General features: G+C 36.7%; 1 protein-coding gene across 15 annotated transcripts in view; it reads right to left on the reverse strand.

Moving 5' to 3' along the window:
* LOC107995213 (protein rhomboid-like) overlaps positions 1 to 16695 on the reverse strand; it is a 162118-nt gene that overhangs the window by 32796 nt on the left and 112627 nt on the right. Inside the window, exons 1-2 of one of the 15 annotated variants that reach the window (XM_062072316.1) lie at positions 14173 to 14734; positions 14035 to 14077 (exon numbers count right to left, since the gene is read on the reverse strand). The exons of 10 other annotated variants lie outside the window; for them this stretch is intronic. In XM_062072316.1, coding sequence (XP_061928300.1) covers positions 14035 to 14039 — 5 coding nt within the window. In that variant the 5' untranslated portion in view covers positions 14040 to 14077; positions 14173 to 14734. Of the gene's footprint in view, positions 1 to 616; positions 955 to 8967; positions 10587 to 14034; positions 14735 to 16695 lie in introns of those variants that run through there. 4 more of the 15 variants (XM_062072317.1, XM_062072327.1, XM_062072323.1 and 1 more) reach the window with 4 other exon arrangements.

The raw sequence follows: 16695 nt of genomic DNA on the forward strand, positions 1-16695 counted from the left end.
AGTAACATGTTATACACGATATATACGTCAACATTGTAAAATCCATGGGTCAAACTAATCATGTATCGGATGACGAGATAAATAATTGATGAAAGTACAGATATAAAGGAAATTTCAAATGTTTGAATAATACGAAGAAGAAAAGAAATATCATAGAATATTCGTATTCGAGTTTAATCGCTTTTTTTTCTGTTTGCACCATCCTTAATCAATCCATGTTACGTGTATCATAATATGGAATTTGTTAACTTTGGTCTATTTCTACTAGCAGACACAAATGTTGTATCTCGACCCTAATTGTCAAGCACAAACACCAGGAGAAGTACATATATATACACGATGTGTGACAAATATCGATTGATCCGAGCTATTCAGTATCCTGCAAGTTTGTGGATGTCAATTTTAGGTTTTATTTCGGCAAATCATTGTTGGGTAAAAATGTAACTAAAGAAACACGCGTGTGCTCGACATCGATTGTTCTTAATTACATTCAACCAATTGTATTCCACACGATTTTATATCGTGCATTTCGTGTTGTTTATAAATCAAAGATCAAAAATTGTCTCTCGATCCATTCTCGCGTATCTTTAATCTTTAAAAAAGCATAAATACTCACTTGATTCAACAAAGAATATTCGAAAAAATCTTTCGAAAGAGGACATCTAGTCACAACTGTTATTAGACGACTGTTATGATACAATTCTCATCACAATATCGCACTTGCAACAGACTTAAAGAACCTATTTAACCGCTGTTTCGAACACGTCTTCCATTTACTCCCTCTCAACCCGTCTAAGCGCCACGTTTTCCAAACACCGTCGAAACCCCATCGATCCCTATACACATACACACCAAACTAGTCGCCTCCTATCCTTCCACGGTCGACCACGAACACGAACTATCAACTGAGACCAAACTAACGCACAGCCTCCGCACGAAACCGATCTACCAAAGATAAAACTGGGACAGTGTGTTACGTAAACCGGAAGTAGACGATAAACCGGCTCATCGACTCGCGATTCCAGAACCGAGTACAGAATTAGAAACCAAACCGTTTTCGGCCAAATAAATTTATTTACTTGATTTTTAAAATGTTTTAAAAGGGAATTGCAAATTTTGATTCGAATTAAATTTAAAAATGGAAAAATCCAAGCAGGAAAGTATATCAATTTGGTTTCTGAGTTAAGTTTTTCGAATTTCTCGAAATACTAAATATTGTTTTTTTTTAAATATTATCTGGTTAATTTTAATTTTTGTTATTCAATAAAAAATAGAAATTTAAATTTCCACGTTTCCATACATTCGATACTTATACCATTTTACATCTCTCGAAAAGTTGGTAATTATTTTCAATAAATATCTTACAATTCACGACGACTATTTATTACAATATACACTTTTTAACTATTCGTATTAATATTTTAACACAATTTCACATTCCAGAAATCTTCTGAAATATGTATATACGTGTTACTCATTTGTTACAATTTTGTTAATAAACCAAGTTCTCTCTCGTGCCGAAATTTAATACACTTAATTCTCGCACGGTATATTGTTGCATTTCGTTAAAACTTTTACCCATTACTATTCATGTTTTCAGGAAACAGGTTGACTGGCTGCGACAAAACGTTGCAAAATCGTCCACGGCCACGTTCAAGCTTTTTGCATAAATTATGTAACCGCGACACAAGGCTGTAGAAATAGTGACGAGCTTCTGCCTCGATCAATCGGGGCCAACTTCAACTTGACCCAGGTTGTCGCCAGAAATTGACTCTAGGTCGCCGTTGGAAACGGGGGCGAGGAAGGAAAATTAAATGGATCCGGAAATTCGGCGCGTACAGATTTAACGTAATCGTTTTCGCGCGAGGAATTATTAGATTTGTCGAACGATTTTTCGTCTCTTTTTTAAATCGTATCTTTTAAAATACGATAATTTCTCCATAATTCTCAATTGTAAATTTTGCGTCACGAAATTCTTTCTTTTTTAGAAAATTTTGCCAGTTAAATGTAGACGAAGAGACACACACACACACACACATATATATACTCAATCATCGAGATTTTTAAAACGAAGAAAATGGCGGGAAAAGGTTCGAACGAGCGAATAGTTCGAAAGATTTCGAGAAAACTGAGGAATATCTCTTCGTATTTACTTACTTTCCTTTAAATCTGGAAAAATATTTCGAAAGTTAGTTCGAGAAAGAAGAAAAATTAAGAAACAACGAAAAGTATTTTATGATCTCCCCATAAGAGATCCGATATTTCACCACCAACGTATCCTTTCACTCTCGATCGAAACAAATACAAGAAAATCATATTAGAAATCATATTCCAAAATCGAAATCCACTTTCACTAGCTCCAGCGTGATCGCGGGCCAAATTAACCCACCCGATTAACTCGAAACTCAAATATTTTCCCATTATTTACCGCAACCGGTATTTATTACCGGTTCGAAACCGTTCGAGTCCACTTTGTAACCGAGCGAAAAACGCACACATAAGGCAAAACGATTCCGGCACAAAAGGGAGGGGGAGGGGGAGGCGAGCCATTTTTACACGCCGCTATTTACACAAAACGCCATTTATTTCACTATTTTTCTAACTTTTCCACCGAAGCTCGGCCAAATATTTGATCCGCAAATATTTGTCGCGCAAATAACCGCTCTCTCTCTCTCTCTCTCTCTCGTCTGTTAATATTTCGCCGCCACGTCTCCGTCCACGAAAATAACACTTTTCTGATCGAACGGGTCGAAGAATTTCTTTTTCTCTCTCTTTCTTTCTTCTTCTTCTTATTATTATTATTATTTTCCTTCGTTATTTTTCGCAAAACGACTGTACACCCCCGTCTTATACGCGGTTTTTACGCCAACCGCGCCTCGAGGGCCAACACGAGGTCGCGGTGATTGCGCGGGATTAGAGCGACATTACGTTTATTAAATCATTCCGACTCGTTTGTAATCAAGGGAAGGCCGCGTCTCTTGCCGCGTGAAACATTGTTTCATCAAAGTAATGAAAGATTTAATGAATATTTCAAAGAGGAGGGCTGACGGTTTACGTGCTGCATACTCGGTTTTGCGCTGGTAGCGTACAGTTCTTGGCTGGATTAATTCCGCTCGTTTATCTTTGAATCGAATACTTCCGGGAGGAGGAATTTTCTTTTCGAACGGTATATATATATTCATATATTGTTTCGCTGGATGGATGGGAAGAAGTACTACTTTGCGAATGATTCGTTACGATAATACGAATATTATAAATAATATAATTAATTGGACAAATATGTATAAATGTTTCCATCGTTCGAATTCGTTCTATCGGTAGAATTATTTATTGTGCAAATATATCTTCATCATTATACTATTCAAAAAGAAAGTTTTTTTGCTGATGGAGTATCATGATATTCGATGGAAATACAGAAATAGTGAAGATACAGGAAAGAATAATTGTTGAACGAGGGAGAATTTAAGGATTAAATTGTTGTTGTACGAAAATGAGGTTGAACTGTGCTCTAAAATTTGCAGGGGCTTCGTTGAATTCTAATTGCAAATAGAACAAGAGTTTTTCACCGAGTATGTTTGTAACAAGGATATAATATCTGAAAATTATATCCCTATGGATATAAATTTCACAGGATTATCCTTAAAAGATATAAAAATTCTTTAATGTGAAAAGCTAAAGTAATTTATTTTAACTTCTTTTCAGTTTCAAGCTTCGTAATATAATTTAACAAATTAACGAATCAAATAAAAACTGATCAAAATGATTCTTTATCTCTTCGCACGTGCAAAATACTATACATTATACACAAGTACGAACACAATATCCTACAAATTCCTCCATATTGTTCCCAAAATTATTCACTTTATTCGCTTTAAACTTCCCCTACTTACATCCTTTCAATTCCCTTTTTCACGAATAAATATACGATTACGAACGATTTAAGCTCGCGTTGTCTCGCATTATTATTCCAAACGATCCCTCCCTTTCTTGCAAAGCAAGAAACTCAGAAATAGAGAGATACCTGAACATTAACAACCGTGCAATTAGTTCCACCAAGTACGATCGGCAAACTTCTTCCCCCTCTCTCTTCCCCACCCAATTTCATTGCTCAAAAACACGCGTGCAGCTTCGAGTTCGGCTCGTATCTCAAAAACGCGGATGGAATTTCATCGTCCATTAAGTCCAACTTACCGAAAGCGAATTATTCCGGGAGCTTGCTCGAGCGTAATTGCCTACGCGTCCCCCCATTTCGTCCATTTTTCGTTTCTCTTTGCGGGGAATAAGATGGCGGAAGGGTGAAGCAAGTGGCGCCCCCTGTGCCAAAAGAGAGACTTTCTCCGCCGCAGTTAAGATGACAGATCGAACGGAATCGCGACGAGGCAGGGAGAACAAGTAGAGTGGAAAGCGCGAGTAGAGGCGCAATCGGGGCACCCGTGATTTAATGCAACGCGACTGGCAACGATCTTATCCGGCCGAAAACTCGTTTTCCTAGGGGAGACGCCGCCCGATTGCGGCTCGAGAGAATCCGGAAACGTTCGATCCGGGACGATAAATTATTCCGTCGTCAACTTTCGCCCCCCTGTTCCGTGAGACGAATCGCTTGGGCAAAGGGATCTTTCCATTTCTAGGTTAGGTTCAGTGGTACAGGGATTTTTTTTAATATTGGAAGAATAGTTAATCGTTGATTTTTACGATTATTTGGATTTCTTTTTCTTCGAGTTTGGGAAAGGATCTTATATACGTTGATAAGATAAATATTAGAATTATTTAATCGATCTGGAGTTCAATTATGTTTATATATTGTTATTGATTATGGAAAATAGGGTTTGGAAAGAAAATTTTCGAGATTCTTTTGAAAGAGGTCGCAGTGGATTGCTGGTCCTCGAGCAGGAATTAATTCGAAAGTTTCGCGATCGATCGACAAACTGCTTTCTATCGCGTCCACCCAATTTCTCGTGGCATTACGAAATAAGGGAAACAGGGAACCGGCGTACATTTAACCAACGTACGGCCGTCTAATACGGTAATGGACCCAGAGACAAAGCCACTCGTTAACTTTCGACATTTTATCGTGAAATATCCCCAGCAACCCTTGGTCGCCGATTTCCCTCTCGGGTCATCGCGTAACTTTTGTGATATTTTCAAAGCCTTTCGCGACCCCGATGTACCACCAAGCACCTCGAAACTTGATCTTTATCTTTGAGATTGAACATCTTCTCTTCTATTTTTGTTGCGATTTTTTTTTTTTCATTTAAATAACCGTCGAGTTTCGTTTTTCTATATCTTTATATATGTATAAAATATTATTACATCGTAGCTATTAATGGCAATAAATTACAATAATAATAAATTAAAATCATTACGAAGAACATGCTCCACTTGATTTGAATGCAAATGCAATATGAAACCTTTCCTTATTCAAGAATGTATGAGAAAAAAACTCATTTGTTTAAGTATCTCTTGAAATATTCTCGACAAAATAAATTCACGTATTCACGAAAATAATTAAAATGATCGGATTATTTAGCTTCATATAACGTATAGTGCCTGATCCATTTATTTTCTACGCGCTTATATTAACTTTGTTCGAATAAATAACAGGAACACGAAGAACACATGGATAACATCCATTAATAATAAGTGAAGTCAAAATTTCAGTAGCGAGGCTCCGTTAAATAACTCCGGCCAATTATCCCGTGACACTAACGAGTCAACGACAAGTCAGACAGCTGAATTCCATCCGAACTCTTTCTCTCGTCCGTGTATTTTTCCTCGAGGATGGAGAGGATATTGTCTCCATTTTCAAGCTTGATATCATGAATTTTTAAATACATATGTCCCAACCACCAATCTCCTCCTCCTTTTATTGTATACCGACGAAGAAAAGAAGATACGTGCAATTACGTAATTGCGAATCTTATTTCGTATTTCGTTAGTTAAACGAATCATTTATATTATTTTGTAGACAATCAAATTCTGATAGTTTTCCCACGAATTTTCTATCTAATTTTTCCTGTAGTTTTTCTTATAGTTGTAAGAATTTATATTTTTTTATATCTTCAAAATAATCCTGGAACAATTAAACAAATACAAAAAAGAAAAGCTCAACTATTTCAAATTCTATTACTCGCTCCAACACGTATTTATTCCATCCCGTAATCGGAATAATCGAGTAAAATTTTCACGATATTACAAAAGAAAGGTGGGGGGAAAAAAGAAACGAACCCATTACTCAACTTAATAATTTACAAGTCTCGCTAATAAGAGTTGTGTATATTTTCCGCGTCACACCCCAGAATTCTCCAGTTTGTAGAGCGGCCCTGTTTGCGGATTCTCTGTACAAAGGTGCGCCACGACGCCGGATTATTCGCAAACAAACGGAGGAGAGAGGGAAGGGGGAGGGGGGGACCTCCACAACGCTTGTTTCTCCTTCCTTCGCTGTCATCGATCATCCGCCATTGTTATCGCGTTCCACCTCTTCTTCTCCCGAGTGAAAACGATTCTTCGCGCTGCGTCGTTGCGAAGATACAGCGAAACGAAACGAATGCTTCCGCGAAAGCTAAAAGCTAGTTTCCATACGAGATGTTGCCGCATGAAATTTTAGGTTAGAGGGGAAGAGGTGGTTGTTGCGGGGCTTTTGAATGATTGAGAAAGTTGCCTTTTAAACGCCACGATGCGTTGAGGCAAGGTTTTTCGGATCGTTTGTTGGATTTATCTCCTGGAATTTTTTTTATTTTTTCTCTCTTTTTTTTTGGAGGAGGATGAGGGATCGTTGTTTGTGCCGCTATTTTTTTTTTTTATTCCTGGAATTCCTGTTTTTTACACCGCTTTGTTTTCACAATTGGGAACACCTCTTCTTTGCTTCGGTTCGCTACTTTTTTTTTTTTTTTTTTTTAATTAATCGAATATTTTTTTTTAACTCGTTCATTGGACGATTATCGAGTTGTATTTTTTTTTCAAATGTTCTTTAGATGTTTGCTTTCCTCTTGTTTATACTCGGCAATCGATATGTTTTCGAACGGCATTAACAAGCTACGAAGCAAGTTTCCACGTTGCTACTAAATTTCATTATTGCAATCTCTACAATTATTAGATAAATTTAAAAATCTCGATCTCTGTATTTTCTTTGACTGGAGTTTTTTTTTTTTTTTTTTGATTGTGAAGATAGCAATAATCGTGATTTTATTAGAAAACAAAAAACTTCACTTCAACGCTTTCTTTCTATTCTTTTAATTCTTCGAAAAAAGAATCTTTCTTAAAAATATATACTTCGTGAATATATAATTCAAAATCCACAATCCATTATCCAATCCTTCGCAAATGATTTAATGTAACGTTTTACAAATGATCATTTACTTTTCTCGTCTTACATCCGAAACAACCAAATTCCAATAAATTACACGGCTCGCGTTCTTCCTGGCTGTATTCACCACCGATCCCGCCCAACAATCGCATAAATCCATCGTACTCGATCCCTCTTCGTTACATTAACGCGGCAAAAGACCGTCTCGTAAATAAATAAGGGCGAAAGCGAAGTCCCTTTTTCCGGGTATTAAAAATGCACTTTACCCGATGAATCTTCCGGCTTGCAAAGTTAACACACACATACACATATACTGTCACGACTTGTACACTTGCGTACATTGCATGCATACAGGGCGGTGCACAAGCATTCCAAGATCCCCGTGCACGCAACCGCCGTTCGGACGGTTTGGTAAACAAGCTGGCTGGTCCCCGACGCTGTAAACGTTCCGAGAAAACATTGATGCAGTGCCGGAAGCTCGGCGAGGAATCTTCCTGTTGGCGAGAACAACGCCGCAAACATGTAAATCACGCGACGAAGCTTTTGGGATAGGATGGAGGTTTTCCGATTTCTCTCTCTTTTTTTTTTTTGTTCTCTGCGGGTTTGAAAGAATTTTCAAGGGATCATTTCGAGAAATTAGGGGAGAAATTAGCCTGGAGATACGAGTATTTCTTTCTCCTTTTAATTTTTTGTGAATTTGTAAATTTTTAAATATTTTTCAATATTTCCAATATCTCGCGAAGGAAATATTCCCCCATGTTTTTGTTGTAATTGTAATTTTTGCGCGGGTTATAGATGAAGTGTTAGTACGATCCGTAATTAGTTTCTCAACTAGTTTTCGTTTGTTCCGCGGGAAACACTAATTTGAAACGAACGGGGCGATAGATTCTTCCGAATATTAATTCCTTCTTCCGGGGCAAAGTTAGGAGGTTGTAACGTGTGTTATCGCGTTGCTAGTATCAACCATTCAGAGGGTTAGATCCGGAACTAGTAACCCGATTCAATCCAAAGTTTCAATGAGTTGCGGGTTTCGATTAAGAAACAAGAGAGAGAGAGAGAGAGAGAGAGAGAGAGAGAGAGAGAGAGAGAGAGAGAGAGAGAGATGTTGCACGATTTTAGATACAATAATTGTCTGTCTGCGACATAAAAACTGCGGATAACGAAGAAAAATTTTACAGGATATACTATTTTTACTCCAAATAGTTGATTTGATTACAAATAAATTATAAATATAATTGAAAATATTAAAAATTATCTTTTAAACTTAATATAACCTAACTTAACTAAAAAATATATAATATCCATTATCTTTAAGTGTATCATTCTGTTTTCAAGCGCGTGCACATAATAATATATGATGCATCACCCAAAAGCATTTAATTTCGCCTCATAAAATTTTATACTATCTTTTATCACTTACGGCTAGTTAGTTTAGTTACATGAAACATTCTGTATACAACTGGGATAATGCAACGACCGGAATGATTGATCGAGTCGTATAAAGTGATAAAGGAAACAGTCATTAGATTGAAGACATACCGAGTAAACTATTACTTTGTAAGGATCGAGTTCTATCGCACAAGTTAAATATCGTACTCGGAGATTGATTTATGTATCGTTCGCTTTGGCGAACTTTCAAATTGTAATCCTTAAGATAACCTAACCTGTATCAGGATCCATGTTGAAATCAACCGGCAACGATCTGCCCATTTTTCTCCATGCCGATTCAACCAGTCCAACTTCCAGCACGCAATTAAACAATTCCATCAATCTCATAGTAGCCATTTTCTAAGCGCTCCTGGAAAATTACACTTTGTTCCGCGACGCGACAATAGCTTGACAAATTCGTAACTCACTCAACCGGACAATCTAACCTACAATGTACAACTCAATCTACACCTGCACTCCGTATACAATTCTATTGCACACCGTGCACCGTATTTATTCGCGTCGACGCACATCGTGCAAACGGTGAAAAGACACGTGCTTCGTGTCACGCTCGAAATTGCGTAGAATTTGCTAACGACAAGCGTCAAGGATGCGTTCGGAATATTCGCCGCGAAGGCGAAATAATGGGATTAGCGGGATCGTAATGGCGGCCGACCGTGCGCGAGAATGTATGCGCGAGCGTACGTATTCGTATTCGATGGGAAAATTGAATTCGTTGGAATCGCATGTTCGAGCGCGATTCGATTTATTTTAATCGCATTGTTACGTACAGATGGAACAGCGATCTAATACCAGATACTTACTGGCGCGAAAAATAAAATTTGCCATTTATGCGTATCAATGTTTTTTAATCTTTTTCGAGTTGCGATCCCGTTTGTAATATTTGAATTGCACATTATTGTTCAATTCTTCCGAAAAACAAGCGATTCGCTTACGTAAATACGTATAAAAATAATATACATATATTCATAATAAATTCCATCGAATATTTCTAACATTATCATATTCTCTATTTTATAATTTTGAAATTAACGCAACTTCAAGTTTTGAATAGTTTTAAACGAACATTCTATCATTTTCCCATTTTTCAATCTTTCGGAAATGGCAAACTTTTCCAAATCTCGCGACTTGGAAAATGTTTCGCAGCGGAACGTAGTATTTCATTTTCTCACGTTGTCCCCGTTCCATGTTAAACGCGGTTGAAACGCAAAATGGACAATCAAGAGAGTGGGTGGACAGTGGCGGAGGCGGACATTTTGGTCGAAGGCGTTTAATGGGGGCCGCGTTCGCGGGCTAACCGCGACAGTTAGCGAAAATAATCACCGCGGCCAACCGGAACGTCGCTCGACCGGTGTCACCTATGGGATTCAGGTCCATTTTTAACGCAAGGCGCCACCGGTGAAACCGCGAATATCGAGGCCGTCCGCGAAATGGGCGAATAAAAGCACCGCTAAAAGAACTTTTGCGGTCGCCGAGGCGAAAAATGTAAAATTTTGTCTGTGGTAAGGACAATGAAGAAGATTTTGGCCACTCTTCTATGTTAATTAAGAAGAAAAACTGAACATTTTTGTCAGAGAGAGGCGAGAATTATTAAAAGAATTATTAAATTCGCGAATTTTGCTTGATATTTAAAATGGAGAAACTTCTGTTCCCTTTTGTTCCGATGAAAAAAATTTAATTGCCGGTAATGTAAATTGACTGAAGTAAACTATAAATAAAATGCAACAAACATTGGAAAGTTGGAAATTTTTAAATTAATCCTTTTTCCATCCTTCTCCCATGATCGGTATATTGCGATAAATGTAGAAACATAGTATAACCTGCGTATACGTATATTTTATTGCGAACAATTTTATCCCACGATATATTGAAATTTTATTTCCGTTTATTTTCAACTATTTTTCCCTTTAATAAAAGAATTTTCAAACGTATCTACGTATTTATCTTTCCATTATATCGATGTTTTTGCAATTCTATGTGAAAGGATGCATTAAGTTATAATAACGATGACGATAAATTGCTCCCCTTTTAATTTTGCAAAAATAATGCAAAATATAATGCATTTCTTGGTTATTGATTGTGTTCTCTCTCTTTCTCTCTCTCTTTCCTTTTTTTTAAATTTCAAATTTATCTCGTTCCATAATTCGATCCATTGTGAAACGCAATAATTCTAAACTAATAATTCGACGTTTATATTTTATAATATATACGATCATCGCGCTATTCGTTTCTATATCAAACTTTATTCACGGATATTTGGACAACGCGAAAACAAACCGGTTCAATCGATATCGTTGAAATTTAACGATTCTCCATGAATTATCTTCGAATTATCCGACATTCTACCCTGGACAATCGTCATAATTAATCGATCAACATGTCAACTCTCGATTTCTCGTTTTATAAATATTTTCCCAACGCGTATACAGAATACAGAGAGGGATAAATGTAAATGCCTCGAAACGAATTATTTTTCACGATTTTGACGCGATTCAGCAACTGGAAACGGTATTATCAACCGTGTAACCGAATAAAATTGCTGCCCTCGATGAATTCGCTTGATCGCGATATCATCTGAACGTTATTATTAATCGTGTAAGTGTCGAATCTTCGCGTTTGATGCTGGGTCACGACTCCACGTGGAAGTGGTAGTACGAAAATTGCGCGCACGAAAGTTAAACATCGTAATTGGACGTCTCGTAATAATTCATCTCGAGCCAATGACAATACCCTCCCCCAAAATGATAAATTTGGTGATGAATAACGATTTCCTTCTTCTTACCCCGTTGAAATTTTTTTCCACGGCTTTTCGATTTAAAAAATTTTTGATTCGAAGAAGGCCCCAAATTTCCCAAAGCCTCGACGAAGGATAACAATTCTAAACCTTCCATCTTTTCTTCGAATCGTTCGGCCTGATTATAATTGATCAGTTTAAAATTAAGCTAGCATAAACAATAGAAGAACTCGTCTAAAGGAAAATGAAGAGGCGCCAACAAGAAAGGAACGAGGTTACTTTGGAGGAGACACGACTCTTTAAATCTTCCAACAACGATTCCACACGTTATAGATTTTTTTCTTTTTCTTTTTTCTTTTCTCCCAGACCATGGTAAAAGGCTTCTCGATGCGACCTGTGAAAGCGCTTAAACTCGATTCTCTTCTGTCAGCAGGGGACGTTGCTCGTAAAGAGGTTCCCCGCATAGTCGTTTTCCTGACCCCCTCTCTACAACCCTTAATGGCACTCGTAATTCCGATATGCCTTCTCATCGAGGAAAAAACCGGAAGTACAGGAACTCGAGGGAAGACACGTGGAAAGATCAATCGTATGATATATTCCAATTTTCATTCATCTGCTCGAACTGTACCATACCAACGTCGCCAAATCAACGTTTCTATTGTTTAACTTGAAAAGAAAAACGGGCGAATTAATTAATTCCACGAAGCGATCGGGGGGGAAAAAATTATAGAAGATACAGAGAATTGAAGGAATTAGAGAGAAGCTTAAAAAAGAAAAAAATAAAAAGAATTAGCTAGGAGACTCTATTAAACTTTGGATTCGATTAAAATTGCCTGTGATAAGAATAATTGCAAGTAATTTTTTTTACCTCGCTCAAAAAGAAAGGGAGAGGGAGAGAGAGAGAGAGAAATAAAATTTCAACCAAGAGTGAAACGGATACAAAGGCCAGGCGAAACAGCGGTTTAATTACCAAAGCGGGAGATTTTTCGAAATTTCGTCCTCGTCCAACGTCCTCCTCCCCTGCAAATTGCCCCTTAAACGACTCTCTAATTACGCTTCTTGGCAGGGCGAGGGCGTAATCGTTACCTTTTCCCCTCGGGCTGCGGAAGAACTTTTCGACTTATCGATAAACTTCTTCTCGGTTACTCGGCATACTTTTATCGTGGAGCACGTGCACGACGCAACGACAATTGAGAACTTTAAAGGCTACTTTTTCGAGTTGGGCGATATATGCAGAAACATTTTAAATATATTAATCTTACAGTATATGGAATTGATGGAAAATTCGAATTTATTTTTTTCGTATTATTTAATATTGAAATAATTAGTTCAGAAGCAGCCTCGAACTTTAAAAATTCGTAAAAAATAAAGATTTTGAACTGATTCGATGGCTATCTATTGTGTAAAAGTATGTAGATATATAAGATGTTCCATTAAAATTCGATCAACTCGAATATTTCGATAAATATTGGACGATATTCGAAAAATAGTTTTCGTCGAATCGAGCTACTTAAAAGAACATACGAAGATTAATTTCTTTTTCACTTCTGCCAGAAAGAAAGCATCGTGTATTTTTAATGGATACATTCTCTTTTCAACTCCAAATAATTTTATATTATTTGTAAAAAAAAAAAAAAAAATGGAGCTATTCGTTAAAAACGTCAATTCTATCTTCTCGATTCGTCGAAGATGCGCGATAAGAAATTTCCCTTTCCCGGTTTCCAATGTCTGTTTCTTTCCTCTCGCGTATTTCGAGGGACGATGTTTACCATTGAAATTGCAAAATTTGAATGTGAAAGCTATTCAAAGAATGGCGAATGAAAGAATAATAAAGATGGGTGGGCGAGTGTGGTATTGTTGTTTGCAAGCTTTTTTGCGATTTCTTTTTTTTTTTTTCTTCTTCTTTTGACTGGTTCACGTTGGAATTCAGAAGAAGATGGATACGAATTGGAAATATGAGAAAAATCGCATAATCGAATCTTTATTGGTATTCTTATATTTGAGATTTTCAAGATACGATCAAGTTTGTAAGGAAAGGATTGATTTTTTTCGCAATTATTTGCACGAATCATTGGAGGATTTATAATTACTCGAAACAATTCGAGATAATTAAGAGGAAAGAAAGTTCAATTGCAAACATGGATAAATGCATTTTTGTACGTAAGCGGTTCCTTTCCGTTAGCTTTTCAATTGACCTCTTTTTCCATTTTATCGTACCATTTTCACCTAGGTTTAGAGGTCTGTTTTATTGTTGCTTGTTACTTCAGTTTGCAGATTTGGTATATTACTCGTATTGATATGAATTCGTGGAAAAACACGAGCGATATCACAATATTTATACGAGCAAAATAAATATCGATATCAGTAATAAAAAAAAAAATATAATATTTTTCGCGTGCTATTTTTCGTTCTTCAGAAAATTACACGAAACTTCAATTATTCTTTCATTTATCTACGAATCGATAATACATCTTCTAATATTTTCCCTTTATATAATTAACTATTTTTATTAAACTTGAATAAGAACACGCAGTAATACATTACTCACCTCATAAAATGACCTTCATAGAGATTTCCTTAATTTTTTGGAACTACATTCACGAAAAAAAAAAAAAAAGAAGAAGAAGAAAAATCAAATTACATCATTTAATAAACTTGGAAACAACACTCTCTCCAAAAACACCACCTTTTAAACTCGCGCGTCCCATCAACCCTCTGTTAATCTTTATTCATGCCACTTGTTAGTTAACTTCGTGCTCTCCCCGCTCCCCCCGCTGTTCCATGTTTTTCGTCGAATCGAACACGACACGCGACAAAACCGGTCCCTCTCGATCGGTGAATATTCAAAAACCGTGCGCCGAGACGAATTGATCGAAACGAGTGTCGTGCCAGTCGTGAGCGGCTAGAGAGTAAGCAAAACGAAAAAAGAGGGGAGGAAGGGAAGGGAGGGGAAAAAAAAAATACACGCGGTTATGCGTCGTTGTCCGTGTTCGAACGGGGACGTCGATCTGGCGAGGATTAATTTATTGGCCGCGGGTTTAATATCGCGGGTTCATCGCCGGTTCATAAACACTTATCAAATCCGATATTTGCCGAGTGCGGTCGGTCGACGTGTTTTCTCCGATGATCCCCCACGGTTTGTACGTGAATGAATATAAAATGGCGTTCAACGATAATTATAGACGCGGAAAAAGAAATTTGTTTCCTCTTCGAAACGCACGTTTTATTGATATTTCCATGTGCTTTTTGTTTTGCATTAAATATTACGTGCATTTAAATTTTCGTGCCACAAATTACCAACCAACGTTTAATAACGTGATGATGATCGTTTACGATGAAGTTTTGAAACTTTTTTTTGGATTTTTTTCGCCAACGAAAAAAATTTAATCGGAATTTCTAATTATGTTATAGATTTTATTATATAAATATTTGTTATTAAATATAGGTATTTCGTAATACGCGAAAGTTTGACGGATTTAGTTTGGGTGAAATGATGATGGAATTTTATTTGTCTCGCATGATATCGCATGATATTGCGCTATTTTTTTTTTTGTTTTCCGATAATATCGATAACACTTTTTTCCCCCTCTCCATATCGATAGTTGCTGTTTTATCTATTCAGAATTATTGGAACAATATTACTTGACTTTTCTTCTTCATAATTATAAATTATAAAGAAACAACTAGAAATGAATAATTCTAATAATTCCGTGGGGACAAAAATGGGAATAAAAAGTATATACGTATTAGCGACAGAGCTTTGATCGTTGAAAAGTGGAACGTGCATTAGAGATAAAGGCGTGAAAGAAGAGTATCTGACCGTCCAGTCTTTTTATCAACTACAACTACGTAATGGTAGCGATAGTATATCGTTCCATTTAGAAAAAGGTTTCCTATTTTAACATCCTTTCCTCTTCCTCACAAATATCACAATTTCTTTTTCGTAGTTATACTATTCCCAATTTATTAATCTTCCTCACTATTTCTCACTATTACTCCATATATATAATATGGTAAATAGACTGCATTGACGTACACTCGAGTATCTTTATTTGTGCTTTTTATTCTTTATCTTTTAATTTATTTTCCTCTCTCTCATATACATTTTTATTTATTTAACTTTGCCATAAATGGAGAGGAGAAAAAAAATAATAAAAATTCGCAGTTTAATCACAAATTTTAAAGCGCACATACAACGTTGATTTCGGTCAAGATACTTCCTCACGTACTAGAATTTCACATCCACGGCATCTTCAACCATATATATATATATATATATAAATATACGTACTGTAAACGAGGATCGTATCTCGCTTTTCGCAGTTACTAAATTTCATCGTTACGAAGACGTGCCCCGTTTACTAATGATTGCGATCATTCAAAGGTATGCAAATAACTTCTACGGATTTTAGTTTACGTAGTAATAACTTCCGGCGTATCTGGCACGGTATCCAATAAAACGTTTCCGTGTTTGGATTTCGCCATTTCCCGCGAGAGTTTTCCACTCTGAATATCTTCAATCTTATTTCGTTAATTTTCTTTACACGTTAATCGAGAATTATCTGGCTAATTATTTTTCAATTTTTTTCACCGAAATAAAAGTTTCTGAAACTTGAGATTTCGAGTTTAATCGAGGTTAATCAGAAAAGTTTCTTTTTTACCAAACAATTTATTACCTAAAATTTTTACTTTTAATCGAAGTTATATTAAAACTTAACATCATCGTGACTCCTCCATTTTACAATTTCTTTTATTCCAACCATTTATATCTCACAAACGAGTAAATCACAAGATGGTTGCTGGAGGAATCATCCGGTATTAAAATATATAAACCCGTTACACGTTCGACGGTGGTCTGGTCGCGCGTTTCGAGCGCGGAATAAACGTATTGAGGGGGGTCTCAGTCGACCCATAAACGAATAAATAGCGTCTTAATGGGCGGTCGTAAATCGAGGGAATCGACCTCGTCTCGTGGCGCCTCTCGTCGAATTTACGACGCCTGACAAATTTGTTCAGGGGTTGGAAACAGAGAGAGATAAAGAGAGAAAGAGAGATTGGCGAACAATGTGCTCGATCCACTTCTTCTTTCTCCACCCCCCTTCCTGTCCCCCAAGTTTTACGAACAGAGAAAGAAAAAGGAACACTTTGCCACGAATCTTTGCTCTCTGCCCGAGAACTCTTGTCAGATCTTTCGATATTCCTCTAGTTA

Source organism: Apis cerana, linkage group LG3 (assembly GCF_029169275.1).
Source record: "Apis cerana isolate GH-2021 linkage group LG3, AcerK_1.0, whole genome shotgun sequence".
Classification (NCBI taxonomy): domain Eukaryota; kingdom Metazoa; phylum Arthropoda; class Insecta; order Hymenoptera; family Apidae; genus Apis; species Apis cerana.